We start from the raw sequence: 16,145 nt of genomic DNA, 5'->3' as shown, positions 1-16,145 counted from the left end.
TCTGCCTACACCAAAGCTCGCGCAACAATTGTTAAGCAGTTATTAATTAGTCCAAACTAGATTTTGAACAGGCTAAGAGTAGAAAACTTGCTTCTTGCCCTAATGGTAGCCGAGCATTCTGGTCTCTTGCGAAAGATATTGGCTGCAACTTTTGCCCATTTCTGCTCCCATCCCTGTGAAAACCAGATGGTTCTGTTGTCACTTCAGCCAAGGATAAAGCTGACCTGCTAGCATCCCATTTTTCTTCCACTCATGTATTAATGATTAAAACATCTCTCACCATTTCCAACACGCTCCATTCAATGCCTCTTGTGGTCTTCCGGATGTCAGAAGGATTTTGGCAAATCTTGATGCTAAGAAAGCTCCAGGTCCTGATGGTATTTCTCTACTTGTTCTCAAAACCTGTGCTCCTGAACTTACGGTACAGAGGGACTTTATTCAAAAATGTCAACATAGCACTGGCTGCCATGATACAGATGCATCACTGCCAGAACAAAGGGAAGAGGTGGTCCTCAGTAAGAGATATGGCCACCATAATGTCGATGCAGGCTTTGCACCACCTGTCAATACTTAGAACAATGTTGTTGATAAGTTCTTGTGGTAACATCATCCATTCCTCTGTCAGTGCCATCTTCAGCTGGTGAACATTTTCTGGTGGGGGTGGACATGCCGCTAGGCATCTCCCCAGAGCATCCCATATGTGTTTGATGGGATTTAGATCGGGCAGGCCAATCCATATGAACAATGTCCTCACTTTCCAAAAGCATATCAACAGCTTAAGGTGTGATGGGGTGTGGTGTTATCATCCATAAACACGAACTTGGGACTAATGGCACCACAGAACAGATGCAAATGGGAAGGATTACCTCAGTACAGTAGCATGCACTGGTTACAGTACCGCCTTCCAGTATCTGGAGTTGTGTACGTCCATCCAAGATAATGCCTTCCCAGACGAGAACACCTCGACTGCCATATCGATCCCTTTCAGTGATGTTTGCAGGGTGATAACGTGCGCCAACCTCTCGCCAGATTAGCTGACATCCAGAATTGCTGCTGAGACTGAATTTACTCTTATCAGTAAAGAGTACTTTACACCATTGCGCTGCTGTCCAGTCCTTGTGTTCGATGCATCACTGTAAACAGTGTCTCTGATAGGCAGGTGTTAAAGGGACACAGCATACTGCCCAATGGCCAGAATGCTGTGTCAAGATATCCTGTGTAGCTGGTTTGCAATGGATCCAGCTGTCTGGTATCGATCCCTCTTGGCCTGTAGGAGCAAATAGTGGTCATCATTGGGCATCGTTTTTCATGGACGACCACCACTGGTCCTTTGAACAGCTGTACCTGTCGTTCTGAAGGCTGACCACGTGAGACGATGCTATGGGCAGTACTGAACTCTGCAGCCACACTCCTCACACTTCGACCTTCCTGAAGCTTCCCAATTATTTGACCCCGGATAAAGTGATCCAGATGTTGTCTACTAACCATTCCGTTGTCTGTAGCACTGTATGATATGAAACCAATCGAATGTCTAACAATCGTGCTCACCATTTGGTAATTTGCACATAACTGCTGAACTGCTGCTTTTATCTGTTTATGTGAGCCCTCTCATCACGATTCAAATTTCTGAACGGCCACAGTTATGCAAATCGGCACAGGCTGTTTCGTTTGATTTTGTGGTTGTAACCTTTAGAAATAGTGTTGGTCCTTAAGTTTTGCACACCAGTGTATAACCTAATCTGCAATCAAGTCACAGAGCAAGTTCGACAAGATAAGGCAGATTATGAAAAGTCTTTGGCAAACGATGCAAAGAAAAACAGCAAAGATTTCTTTACTTGTGTAAACACTAGAAGGAAGGTAATGAATCATATTGGTCCACTTGACATCAATGGTTTAACTGTTAATGATCCTTCTTAGGCAGCTAACAAGAATAGGTATTTGGTTGGTTGGTTGGTTGGTTGGTTATTAGAAGTTTAATGGCGCATCAGCATCTAAGGCTATCATGCGCCAAGTCTAAGGTAATAAAATATAAATATGTAAAAATATAAAATAGCGTATCTAGTTAATATATTATGCACAAAAATATGGCATAAAACATTTACAATATGTTAAATATTAGGGCAATCTAAATAAAACTATGTAGATTAATCAGTTGTAAAAATCTAAATACATCTGACACATTGTCATCGTCGGATAAAATCTGCCTGAGTGTATAGGGCTCAGACAGATGGTTAAAACACGAACGGCGTTCATTACTAAAATATGTACATTCGACTAAAATATGACGGATAGTTAAAATTGCTTTACAATGTCTACACACAGGACAATCATCAGCCCTCAGCAAATACGAATGCGTCAGGTGGGAATGTCCTATGCATAGCCTAGCAAGAATTACTTCCTCCTGTCGGACCCTGCGCTGACTAGAATGCCAAAGCATTATTTCAGGCTTAATTTCATTCAGCTTGTTGGTAGGGCACCCATTCCAAGATTCTTGCCAACGCGCGCATAATTTTTTGTAGATCAGTTGCTTGCAGTCTGTATAGGGGACTGACAAGCGGATGCGACTTTGTGGCGTTGCTGATTTTGCTGCCGCATCAGCTAAGTCATTGCCTCTGATACCAACATGGCTAGGGATCCAACAAAAGCGAATATCGAAATTTAACTCTAAGAGGGAGTGTAATATTTGCTGCACCCGACATAACACTGGGTGAGTGTTTCTCACATTGGATAAGGCCTGTAATACGCTTAGAGAGTCCATATATAGCATGCACTTTTGGTAGTGGTGGGTTTTTATATGATCCAAGGCCAGTTCTACTGCGTGCAGCTCTGCAGTGTATATGCTACATTCACTTGGAATACGACTACAGATTGTTTTATTTGGAAAGACACAAGCAGATCCCACAAACTCTTCAGATTTCGAGCCATCTGTATAAACCGGCAAGAATTCAGAGTATTCGGCAAGGTGTGCTGCAAAGAGTTGCCGATATATACATGCCGATGTGTTAGCTTTCAGCCAACTCCTAAGACTGAAGTCACAAGACGGAGATCGTATATTCCAAGGGGGAAGAACATGCTTGACTGACGTTGATATATTATCCAACGTGAAGCTAATATCATGAACAAGCTCTTGGATCCTGATACCAAAAGACCGACTGGCAGTTTTACGCGTATTATATAGATTTTCCCACCGTGGCATAAAAATAGATGTCCACGTAGGGTGGTCAGGCAGGGATTTTATTTTTATAGCATATTGTAACGACAATTGCTGACGTTGAAGCATCAATGGTGATTCATTGGCTTCAATGTATAGACTTTGGACAGGCGAAGTATGGAAAGCCCCTGTGGCAATCCGAATGGCTTTATGGTGGATTGGGTAAAGCCATCGGAGTACAGAAATTCTAGCAGAAGAGTAAGCTTGGGAGCCGTAGTCAAGTTTAGAGCGAACAAGTGCTCGGTATAGACGCAATAATATGCTTCTATCTGCTCCCCAAAAGTTGGAGGAGATAGCACTGAGCATGTTCAAACCCCTCATGCATTTTGCTCTAAGCTGACGGATATGGTGTAGGAATGTCAGTTTTTTATCAAAGATAAGTCCCAAAAATTTTGTTTCTGCTACCACAGGAATTGGATTTTGTCCAAGTCTAAGTTCCGGGTCAGGATGTAGATTCCGTTTGCGGCAGAAGTGTATGCAAACGGTCTTTTGCGCAGAAAATGTAAACCCATTGGTCAAAGCCCAGGAACTAAGGTAATTGAGTGCTTGTTGCAATTGTCGTTCAATAACTCTCATGCTACAGGAGTGACAGAAAATACTAAAATCATCAACGTACAAGGCACTATTTACTGAAGGAGGAAGCTGTTTTGTAATGGAGTTAACTTTGACTGCAAACAGCGTAACACTGAGGACAGAGCCTTGGGGAACTCCTTCCTCTTGACAAAAAAGACGAGACACACTGGATTTAACACGAACCTAGAAGAGTCGTTTAGATAAAAAATTTCTGATAAAAATAGGGAGGTGGCCTCTCAGACCCAAAGAATAGGGGTCTTTTAAAACACCATACCTCCAGGTTGTGTCATAAGCTTTTTCCATGTCAAAGAAGACTGATACCAAGTGCTCACGCTTTAAAAACGCATCGCGAATCGCTGTTTCCAGTCGGATTAAATGGTCCAAAGTGGAGCGATTCCTTTGGAAGCCGCACTGAATTTTGTTCAAAAGGTCGTTTGCCTCAAGGTAATATATAAGGCGGGCATTCACCATTTTTTCCAAAATCTTACATAAGCAACTGGTCAGAGCAATTGGATGATAGTTGCTAGGAATTTTGGGATCTTTTCCTGGCTTTGGGAAAGCGAGGACAGTTGCCCTACGCCAAGAAACGGGAAATTGATCCTCCAAATAAATTCGGTTGTAGAGATGTAGCAACAACTCTAGAGAGTGAGATGATAGATGTTTTATCATCTCATACTGAATTTCATCTGGCCCTGCGACACTCACTTTCGAGGTAGCAAGTGCAGTGGTTAATTCCACTTCACTAAAAGGCAGGTTATAAGTTTCGGCTTTGCTTGAAGGGAAGTTAAGTTTTTGTTTCTCCGCTTTCTTCTTTAACACTAGAAACTCAGCAGAGTATGAAGTTTCAGCAGATATAGTGGAGAATACTTCTCCTAGAGCGTTGGCAATAGCAGTTGGGTCTGCTAATGTACAACCATTATGTTGTAACATAGATGAAGGAGCTGATTTGTATTTACCCTTCATCTTCCGAATTTTATCCCAGACAACTTTGGTACTGGTCATCTGGTTAATTGAGGATGTAAACTTGACCCAGCATTCCTTTTGGCTCTGTCGGCGTATAAATCGTGCTTTGGCACGGGCACGTTTAAAGGCTATAAGATTTGCAGTGGTGGGGTAACGTCGGAATTTTCCCCATGACCGATTTTGTAACTTTCTTGCTTCTTTACAATCTTGGTTCCACCATGGCTTTGGAAAGCGTGGAAATCGGGAGGATGTTTTTGGGATTGCAGTTGCCGCTGAGTGGATAATAGACTCTGTGATATACTTCACTGCTTCATCAATTGATTCCTGCTGAATTTGTACAGTATCAAATTCAGTGAGCAGTGAAAATTTACTCCAGTCTGCTTCATCATACTTCCAGCGTGGAATTCTAAATGGATAACAAGGTTGTCCATTCACAATGGTAGATATTACGGGGAAATGGTCACTTCCATAAGGATTCTGTTCCACTTCCCAGGAAAGCAAAGGTAGCAGAGAAGGCGAACAGATGGAAAGATCGATGGCAGAGAAAGTACGGGTAGGCATATGGAAATAGGTGTTTATTCCCATATTTAGTAACGAAAGGCCGTTATTGTCGAGAAAACGTTCAACAATACGACCTCGTTCATTAGTTTCTGCACTACCCCACAGAGTACTATGTCCATTAAAGTCTCCAAGAAGGCAAAAAGGAGAGGGCAATTGCGTAATAAGATCGTCGAGATCTACCTGAGAAATGTGTGTCCCAGGAGGCAAATATATAGAACATATTGTAAGTAAAGACCCTATTGCTAAACGAATGGCTACTGCTTCTAAGTTAGTGTTCAATTGAACTTGTGAGAAAGGGGTATGGTTGCCCACAAGGATTGCGACTCCTCCATGGGCCGGGCCATCCCCGTTTCTGTCTTTATGAACAACAGTAAGATTTCGCAAGATGGGGTCATCATTTGCCTTTAGGTACGTTTCCTGCAAGCAAAAGCAAATAGGTTCGTATTTGCGCATTAGCATTTTGACATCCTCCATATTTCGTCGAAATCCACGACAATTCCATTGCAGTAATTTAGCCATTATTACTTGGAATTAGTGGATCCGTTGACTGGCTTCCGAAGTGATGCGGGTTTTGATTGGCCCGCTTTGGGTTTTATTCTGCCTTTGGGAAATTGAGGGCGCCCAATATCCATTTCTTCCTCTGGATGAAGATCCAGAATAGATTCCTCCACACTTTCAGCTTCTTCATTTACCTCCATTTCCTCCTGTACCTCACGAATAACAGGCGGGGTTTTAGTTGGAGGTGATTTTCCTTTAGGTGCTACTTCCTTGGGTGGTATTGAAATGGGAGTAGCGACTGCTTTATCTTCCTGTGCTTGTGTCAACAAGTATCTAGCTTGGGGTGCAAAAGAATCACGTGGCGATATTGAAATATCAGTTTGGGTCGAAATTGAAACCTTCCTCAAAACTGCTTGTGCATAAGATTTTCCACTGTTTACTGGTGTTACCTGTTTCTTCGCTTCCACGTATGGGATGTTCTGTTCCGTCTTGATTTTTTGAATTTGTTTTTCGTCTTTCCATCTTTGGCATGCTCTTGAATATGCAGGGTGTTCACCGCCACAATTCAAGCATGCTGGTTTCGAGGCAGAACATTCCTTTGTGTCATGTTCTTTTGCTCCACACCGGGCACAAGCAGGTAATCCACGACATGACATCTGAGAGTGGCCATATTTTTGGCATTTGAAACATCGCAACGGGTTTGGAATATACAGCCTTACAGGACAGTTCAAATAACCAGCCTTGATGGAAGAAGGCGGTTTAGGTGTGTTAGATGTAAGGATAAGAACCCTAGTTGGAACTAGTTTTCCCTCCTTACGCATAAATATCCTCTTAACGGCTGTAACTCCTTGATCTCTCAGTTCGGTGCATATCTCCTCTTCAGATGTTTCAAGGAGATCCCACTCGGCAATTACGCCACGCGATGTATTCAATGTCCTGTGTGGTGATATCTTAATTGGAATTCCCCCAAGAGATGTTGCTTGGAGGAGCAATTCTGAATGTCGCACTGAGGAAGTTTCAACTAAAAGGTCACCCGATCTAAGTCGTTTTACCGACTTCGGGGACCCTGCCAGCCCTTCAAGACCCTTCTGGATGAAGAAGGGCGACATTTTACCTATTTCCTTTTCACCGGTAGAATGTATGATAAGGAATCGAGGTACAGGAGGTGGTGCAGCTTCTGTTCGGTGTTTCTTTTTTGATGTTATATTATCTTTATCAGTTTCAGGTAGGGACCTCGTAGAGGCCCCAGAGGGGTTTGAAAGATTTAAATTACTCATAAGAGTAAAGAGAAAATGTCTGATGCCTAAGTACCTCACCCACCACCGAGCCCAACGAGGGGACGCCCACTCGTGAACTAGCAGGTACTGCGTACACGAATGGGACGCCGAGTTAGCTTAGAGCACCATACCCACGTTACCAATAAGTCTTTATCCCATCCCAGGACCAAAGGGAGGGAGACTTATTGGAACGCAGTTGACCCTAGCAGTATAAAACCACCCGCCGATTGATCCCAGTCGAGCCGGTCCGGGACCACCCGTCTTGTCGAAGCAGGGGCCAAAGTGGTGTATTAAGGCTGGGCCCCTCAACCACCAGGATCCCCCTTTCCGCTTCCACGGGTCGCGGCGCATGGCTGCACACGCCGGATTCCAATGGTGTAACCCTGGAACCAAGGTATGGGCGTTAGATCCTAGTGATGCTAATCTGGAAAACCAGCAGCATCACTGGGAGGTCCCCTCACCACGTACAGGTGCCCACGTCGAGGGGGAATAGGTATTTAGCACCTACATTCACACCTGAGGATTTCTTCAGGGAAGCAGATGACAAAAGTTTATCAAATTCTGTTAGGGAGCTAAATGATTTTGTGATAACTGAGAGAAAATTTGAAGAGAAATTGTTAAAGCTAAACATAAAACAGGCACATGGGGTGGATGGGATCTATCCAATTATATTAAAGGAGGCAGCAAGGAAGTTAGCAGGCCCTTAGCCATGATTATGAGGGCATTACTGGATTCAAGAGAGATGCCTATCAACTGGAGATGTGTGAATGTATTCCCAATTCACAAAGGGTGACATAAATAATTAGAGAACTGTTAGTTTAATATCTGTACCAGGAAAAATAATGGAGTCACTGGTTAAAGAAGTAATGCAAAACCATTAAGGCAGGAGTGCAGTTATACTGCAGTCACAGCAGGGATTTGTTAAGGGATGCAATAATAAAGGAACGGGATGCAAAAAATAATTATAATATCACATACTTGGATTTCAGGAAAGCTTTTGATACTGTTGCACATAAGAGACTGCTCTACAAATTGTAGCAGTGTGCCATTAAGGGAAAATTACTGCTATGGATAAAGGAATGGGATTGTGGGAGAAGATAGAGAGTGGTTATTAATGACCACTGCTCTTCCTGGACTGATGTTATTAGTGGTATCACCCAGGGTTCAGTACTGGGCCCATTGCTGTTTTCTGTATTTATCAATGATCTTGATGAAGGTATATCAGGCTCAATTTCTAAGTTTTCAGATTATACAAAGATTGGCAAGGTGGTTATTGACAGTAATCAAGGCAAGCAACTGCAAAAAATCTAGAAAAATTAAGGCAGATGGGCTGAGAAATGGCAATTGACAAATGCAAGGTACTGCATATGGGCAACAGTAATCCCAGAGAAATATACCAACTGTGTGGTACCACACTCAGGTCAGTGGAAAATGAAAACGACCTGAGGGTAATTGTAAAGTCAGATATGAAGTTCTCCAAGCAGTGCAGACAGGCTGCAGGACAGCTCGTGGGAGTTTGTTGATGATATAGAGGAACTTGCTCAGATTACGAACCTGAGGGAGCATAATTTCAAATTGGGAAAAGACAGTTGTAGAATAGCTGTGTGGAAATTTGCCTTTAGCCAGTGGGTAATTGATTGCTGGAACAAACTTCCATCTGTTGTTGTGGAAGTTGATAACTTAAATAAATTCAAGGAAGAACTGAACAAACTTTTAGAGCAAGTGGATGTATGAAATGGGATTTTTTTTTTTTTTTGACTGATGCCATGTAAGCTTGCTTTCTTGCCTCATATGCCTATGCTAATACTAACTTTAATAGCAGGGATAAGGAGGAGATTATCTCATTGTATAAGGCAATGGTTAGGCCACATCTTGAGTGCTGCATATAGGAGTGGAGGCCTCATTTTAGAAGGATGTAGATCTGCTAGAATGGGTGCAGAGAAGGGCAACAAGACTGGTGAAGGGAATAAAGGATGCTCTCACCAAGGAAGGCTTCAGGTCTACAAACTGCAGTGTCTGGAGACTAGGCACTTGCGAGGTGATCTGATTGAGGGGGGGGGTTTAAGGCTTTGAATGGATTGAACAAGCTCAATTGCTGATGGCATTCTTCCTCTTCCTCAGACTACACATGAGGGGACATAAACTGAGGAAGGATAACTGTGCAGAAGTTTACCTTCATCCAGCAGTTAATTGACTGTTGGAACAAACTTTCATCTGTTTTATGGAAGTTTGAAATAAATTCAAGGAAGAAGTAGAAAAATTATTAGAGGTGATGGACAGGTGACATGGTAAGTTTTTTTTTTTGCCCAATGCTGTATAAGCTTGCTTTCTTGTACCATTTGCCAGATTAACCACTATGCTACCTGCAAGGGCAGTTTAGACCCAGAAAGCCAAACATATAGCTGATGTTCCTGTCTGCAGGGTGAAAAAACAGAGATCCACCCAATCTCTCAGAATGCAAGTTTATACTAAAAGTCTCAGGGGCTTTCTAGGGAATAAATATAGATTTGTGTAAAACACACAATAAAGAAATCATCAGGAACTACTTTGCAACTACTTCACTAATGCACTCTCCTATGCTGCAGAAGTTTGATTTGTTGCTCCTCCCACCATACTCAAGAAACTATGGGGCCTTGAATTCTAGTGTTGAAGTAGGCCAACAAGTGATCTCATCAGGCCTACACCAGATCTAAGACTGCACTCTGCTCCAACCCTGTGTACATGCCCACAGTCCACTAAGCTCATGTGGTAGAAATAAAGGCATTCCTTCATCTGTGCTCATCCAAACATGATCACATAAACATTTGGAATATGGTGGGATGGAGGTTGCCAGAAAGACACCTCTGCAGCACTTCCTTGTGCTTACAGCTACAGAGGTTATATAGTTTCAATGGACACTTTCCAAATGTGATTTTTAACACACTCAACTCACTGAACGTCAACCTGGTTCTATGGTTGACTAACAAGGCCTTTTGCAATGACATCTTGGACTAATTTTATATATGCAAAGGGAAGTTATGTCATTGCCAGTCTCAGCCTGATGATGTAATTTTAATTTGTGATTAATTTGTATTTTATTTTAATCACTATCATTTTTTCATTTCTTGTATTTTTATTTTTCCCATTTTTTTTTATTTATTTTATTGTCATTTTTTGGTAAATTTATATAACAGGACACCTGATTATATCGTTGGATGGATGGTGGTGTATGTAGTATAATTTTTTTTATTGCTGTAATGTTAATTTGCAGACGCAATTTACTGTAACATTCCTCTGTTCATCTGTATATAGAATCATGATTTTATCTAATTTAAATTAATAAAGAACCTTATTATTAAAGCCCTTAATATTTTATTTCTTTGCATTCCTAGCATTTTGCAATAAGTATCAAAAGTGCTGCTATGTGGTATATTTTAATTCAAAATAAGAGCTATGAAACTTCATATCCATAAAAGTTAATACTAATCAAAATAGCATGATTCCCATTCTTATTAAAAATCAGCTAAGCAAGTCAAGTTTATTAAATAAAAAACATGGTTTTTTTGAAAGGAGCATATCTGTAATATGCAAGTTAATCACATGTTCCTCTGATTAAATTCGAAATAAAATACTCTTTTTGAAAGAGAACTACATTATAACTTATTTGTAATTAGCTCCAGGCTCATCAAAACCATTGGGATAAAATAATATATTCTACTATTCAAAAACACAGGGAGAAAACTACTTATTTGAAAACAGCTAAGCTGTATCAGTACATGAAATTGCAATGTATGAGATCTGATAAAAAAGTATGGACTGGCTTTGTATCTTGAAACCACTGGCATCTTAGGATGTTGCAATTTGTCATAACATGTTCACTGACACATCTAGATATAGTGATGCTTGAATCACCCATTTATCTGAAGTCAATCTGAATTGGCACCAGTTCAATAGAAGATATTTTATGTGTTTCACTGTATAATGAAATGAGTGATTTTACCGAGCAACAAATTTTACCTTCACAAGATATGTACTGATGAGATGTGACCATTCTTACAGTTTTCTTACAATCTTCCCAAGTTTTCAGATTAAAATTCAAGTTTTCAGATTATGGTTAAATACAACAGAAGCCCACGAAATATTAAAACTGTTTTCAGAGAAGATGCTATGTCATTCAGAGACCTTCCAGTGGTTCAAAAAGTTTAAAGAGGAAACTTGTCCATCAAAAATGATCTTCATTTTGACCACACTTCAACTTCGAAATCCAATGACTGAATTGTTTGTTTGCAATCTGATCTGGAGTGACTGACATTTGCAAACTTGCTAATCAAATTGATATTTCTTACAGGACATGCCAATTCAATTTTAACTTAACACAAGATTTTGGAATGCAATGCATTTCGGCCACGTTTATGCTTTGCACCTTGCACAGCTAGCTGTGACCAAAAACTTGAAATCTACAGTGAATGTATGCCATCTTAATTTCATAATCTGATCCATAATCATTAGCAAGGCCCTATAATATATTCAATATATTCAAGGGATTGAACTAGTCTGATATTCTTTGGGCAAAGGCAATTGATATTACATTTCCTGCCCAAGCTTTTATATGTACTAATGAGATGTGACTATCCTTACAGTTATTAACCTTTCAAAGAGTTGGTAATAATAAACTGTCACTTCAGTTCACTTGGTCCATTATAAAACAAGAATGGAAGTTCTGCTAGTTTAAAAAGTTTTGAAGTATATGCTAATTATTTCTGCAATTAATATTGTATAACATTACTTACGAACAGTGGTTTTCATATGAAAGTATCACAGGAAAATTAGAAGTTTTGAAAGCACTATCCGCAATAGCTTCAAGCACCTCCTAGACAGGTTATAAAAGAAAATGTCTAATTTTTTTTATAAATTTCAAAAATATCACAATTTAATAACATTATAATATTAAATATAATATAAAAATGAATAAAATATAATACAGTATTATTATAATATTATTATATTACATTACATAATACTGTTGTATAAACTGTGGCCATTATCAACCCACTGCAGGATGGAAGCCTCCTAAACAATTCATGTTAAGGGAAATGGACCATAATCTGCCATGTTGGTCAAGTGTGGGTTGGAAAATCTGTATTTAGCAATCAGGTACTCGAACTCAGGTCTGACCAAAGAGTGTGTGCACTATTTCACTCCTGCTCCTGACCTATGGAGGTCGTCAGTTTTAATTTAAGATCAGGCTAAGTTATGAATAAGCTGACCTTTTTTTTACTATACAGCTGCTGGGAGAGGTAAAAATTTTACACATTACTTGATAACTTACTGGAAATTTCAATAGAAACTGCTATAGTGCCATTTTAGATTATTCTGGTACAGCACTGTGAACTAGTTGTTTTTATTTTGCAATACCATTTGAACAAATGCACAACTTTTCAAAAAAATTTGTATACTTTATTTGACAGTATAAATAATGCAATTTTAGTTCTTAGCTTGTAAGTATGTTCTCCATTAGTTATTCAACTGTGTAATCTATGCTGAAAGTTTTCCATGACACGAGGTAACAAATTTTAATCAGTTAGTCTGATTTATTAGGGGTCTTCTCTTTAAATTCAATAACATTCAAAGGGCAATCTTTAACATTTTTTCCATCACACATCAAGGGAAAAAGTCATTTGTGCTGAGTTCAGAGGACCTTGGATGCCATGCAAAGTCACGGGCGCCTCCGTAGCCAGGTGGGCAGGAGCAACAGTGCGTAGCACACGGTTCTTGATTAGACTGGGTTCAAGCCCATGACCACCAAATACGGAGAGGTCAGGGAATAACCACCGCATACCCCCCCCCCGGAGCAATATGGCCTTAGTTGCTAATACTCATAAAAACCAAACAAACAAACAAACAATGCAGATTCACTAAATCTTGAAACAACACTGTCAGAAAACATGTTACATAAGACTTCAATAGTGGCACTAGAGTGTGGGCATATTTCCAGCAAGGTGGCACAGCCTTGCCACCTTGCTGGAAATAAACATTGTTTTGGTGTAGTCTTAGTCTATTGTTGCATTTTGCAACAATATCGGCAATAAATGACTATAACCATTTTACTTTCTTCTCTTACTCAGAAAAATATGGCCCTATGATTCTGAATGCTGCAACTCTGTACCATACTGTAACCTTCAGACTGCAATGGTTTTTCATGTAATTCTCTAGGATTTCTTTAAAAACTAACTGAAATGGTGGGATATCTGAAGGAAAGATGTTTTTTTTTTGTGATTGCCCTTCATATATCATGGAAATGAAAGAGAAGATTCCACAATAAATCAGTGTTCAGTGATAACTTATGTTGTGGCACAGAAAATTTTCAGCATGAATTAGAAAGCACATGTCTAAACAAAGGAGCATATTTGGTAAATATAAAACTTGCAGTTGACCAAAATCTGTGATATAAGTCACAGATTTTGGTCATTAAAATGGCATTATCAAGTTAGCCTACATGAATAAAAAATTGTGCGGAATTTTTTGACAGTGAAAAAAAAAAAAAAAAAAAAAAAAGACACAACCATATATTATAGAAAGAAAGGAAGTGAAAATGAACTAATATGTCAAATCAAAAATGTGTAAAACGTTTTTCAGTTAATAGTCTCATGATTTAACATCGTGTATTAATTGAAACATGCTTATGCTTTACTCTCCTGAGATCCCATACATTTTGAATGTATAGGATCTTGGGAGAGCAGTTATATGTGATGAGGAAATATGTTATGGCATACTGCCAAAGGTTTTGATAAGTAATAAACCTTCTACGATTTTTACTTATCTTTAGTAACAGCTTTATTTATTCAGGGAAGGTGGGACTCTAATTTTAAGCCTACACAACAAGACAAGATAAGAAAGATAAGATTGAGAATAACTTCCACTGTTATTCCATTAAGACAACATATACACTCCAAAATTTGTAGTGTATGTTGTCCTAATGAAAGAGGATGAAACATGGGAAAACAATGACTTTTCTGGATCCGATGTTCATTCGAATTGCTTCAAAATGTAATACGAAAAGAGTGTTTAGGATTTAGATCTGAATACTTATAAATGTTTAGTGTAGGAAAGCACTAAAAGGCCATAAACTGCTGTAATTTTAGATAAAAAAAAAGTGAATTTAATCAAATTTCATGAACTTCAAAATTTCCAAGAAAGTAATCAAATTACAAATCAGGGTGTTCTAAATTTAGGAACTACCAAAAGCAAAGGATATAAAATATTGGATGGAGTCTGCAAAAAAAAAGGTCTGGTTTGACTATACGGAATTATAAAAGGCGGGGCAGACATAAAAGAAGAAATCTGTTAAGTGTGAAATTTGTTTTTGAAATACAGTGTTTAACCCATGAAGGAACCTGGAAATGATCACGAGTCCTGGGTACATATTTACAATTAAGAGGACTGTTGAGAAAGGGATGAAAAAAAATAGTATATGCATCAAATGCCCTCAAGTGAAGTAGCACTGAGAAATAGGTGCTGCTATTAATCTATTACCAAACAATCTTTATCAATCAATTGGCCATGCAAACGTTTAAGATTGTTTAAAAATATCCAATGTTTAAAATTAAATCAATGAGATTACTTAAATTTTTCACAGTATCTATAGATAGATATATGATTTACAAGTAAATTGTAGTAAATTTCTTGAAGTTCTGGTGAGTTTGTTGGTTGGTTGAAATGAGGGTTCTTCTAGCACTAGAGCTTCTTCTAGCACAAGGCCATGATGTGTCTATCCTAAAGTTACCTGTGAAGTCATGCTGTTTTTGGTGCCTCCGTAGCCAGGTGGGCAGGAGCAGCAGTGCGTAGCACACGCTTCTTGATTGGACCGGGGTTCGAGCCCGTGACCACCAAATACGGAGGATGCGGAAAGGTCAGAGAATGACCACTGCATATCCCCTGAGCAATATGGCCTTAGTTGCTAATGCTCCTAAAAACCAAATAACAAACATGCTGTTTTTACCAAGACTATCTTATATTACAGCAAAACCTTGCTTAGCATGGCTTCAAACAGCATGGATTTCACTATAACATGGTTTGCAATTAAGTTTAAGTCAAAAATTTACTGTATATACTAAAACTCATTCAATAGCCTAGACACGTACTCTACGGATATTCTGCGTTGTGATAGCCTAGGTACGCGTACATATATGCTGGGGTGCCAACTCTTTTGTCTCACATGTGCATGTGCCAATAGCTCCCCTCAGGCAGTCAGCAACAACATGCAATGGTGTTCAGTATTCTTAATTCCATCCAGATGAGATACACGATAGCCTTCCATTTCACAATTTATTTTTTTATTTTTCTCGAAAATATATTTGCATCTTGGCTAGAAATCACTGCCAACAACGTGTTCTGTTTGGCAGCATGTTTCACACCATTTGGCAAATGATTTCACTGGTTTTGAATCGCAAGTTCAAACAATTGCCGAAGACATTGTAAAGATCGGAAAAAAAGACTTGGGATTCAAAACTTTGGACACTGCCAATGTACGTGACTCATGCAAATGACTTAGATGATGCAACTCTCCTTGAAATTGAAGAGCAAACTGCATATGAAGAAGAGGAAAACAACTGTGAAGTGGATAACACTGAGATGGCACCAAAAGAATTTTAAACAGAAGAATTGGAGAAAGTTTTTCGAGGGGTTGACATAGCCTGTGAGGCGATTATGAATGGAGATCCGAATGTTGAATTAGCATCAAGGTACGGCAAATTTTATAAGATAGGATTTGATGCTACAAAGACTTGTACCCTGAGAAAAAGAAAACACGACTTGACAAGACTATTATTGAAATATCTAAATGAACAATAAAGCTGTTTTCTCATCTCTTATGATGTTACCTTTTCATTAATAAAATTTTTGCGATATTTTTTATTTCATATCCTTTTAATTGGCTATCAAGTGCAAATTGTTTATAGACTGTTTCTCTGGTACGCATTTAATTAAAACCCATTATAATTATACCTCAATCAGCACGGTTTTGGTACTGGAACTGTTCCACATTTCACATAACATGGAACAGTTACAGTATCAATTATCATTGC

General features: G+C 39.2%; 1 protein-coding gene across 1 annotated transcript in view; it reads right to left on the bottom strand.

Annotated features, from left to right (window-relative positions):
• LOC150084836 (1-phosphatidylinositol 4,5-bisphosphate phosphodiesterase classes I and II-like) overlaps positions 1-16,145 on the bottom strand; it is a 932,481-nt gene that overhangs the window by 227,186 nt on the left and 689,150 nt on the right. The window contains exon 11 of the mRNA XM_090376366.1: positions 11,853-11,932. Coding sequence (XP_090232492.1) covers positions 11,853-11,932 — 80 coding nt within the window. The remainder of the gene's footprint in view (positions 1-11,852; positions 11,933-16,145) is intronic.

The sequence above is a fragment of the Mastigoproctus giganteus genome, chromosome 6 (assembly GCF_048544385.1).
Source record: "Mastigoproctus giganteus isolate SK-2022 chromosome 6, ASM4854438v1, whole genome shotgun sequence".
In the NCBI taxonomy this organism is placed as follows: Eukaryota; Metazoa; Arthropoda; class Arachnida; order Uropygi; family Thelyphonidae; genus Mastigoproctus; species Mastigoproctus giganteus.
The sequence above is the reverse complement of the archived record's forward strand: the minus strand, read 5'-3'. Positions and strand labels throughout refer to the sequence as shown.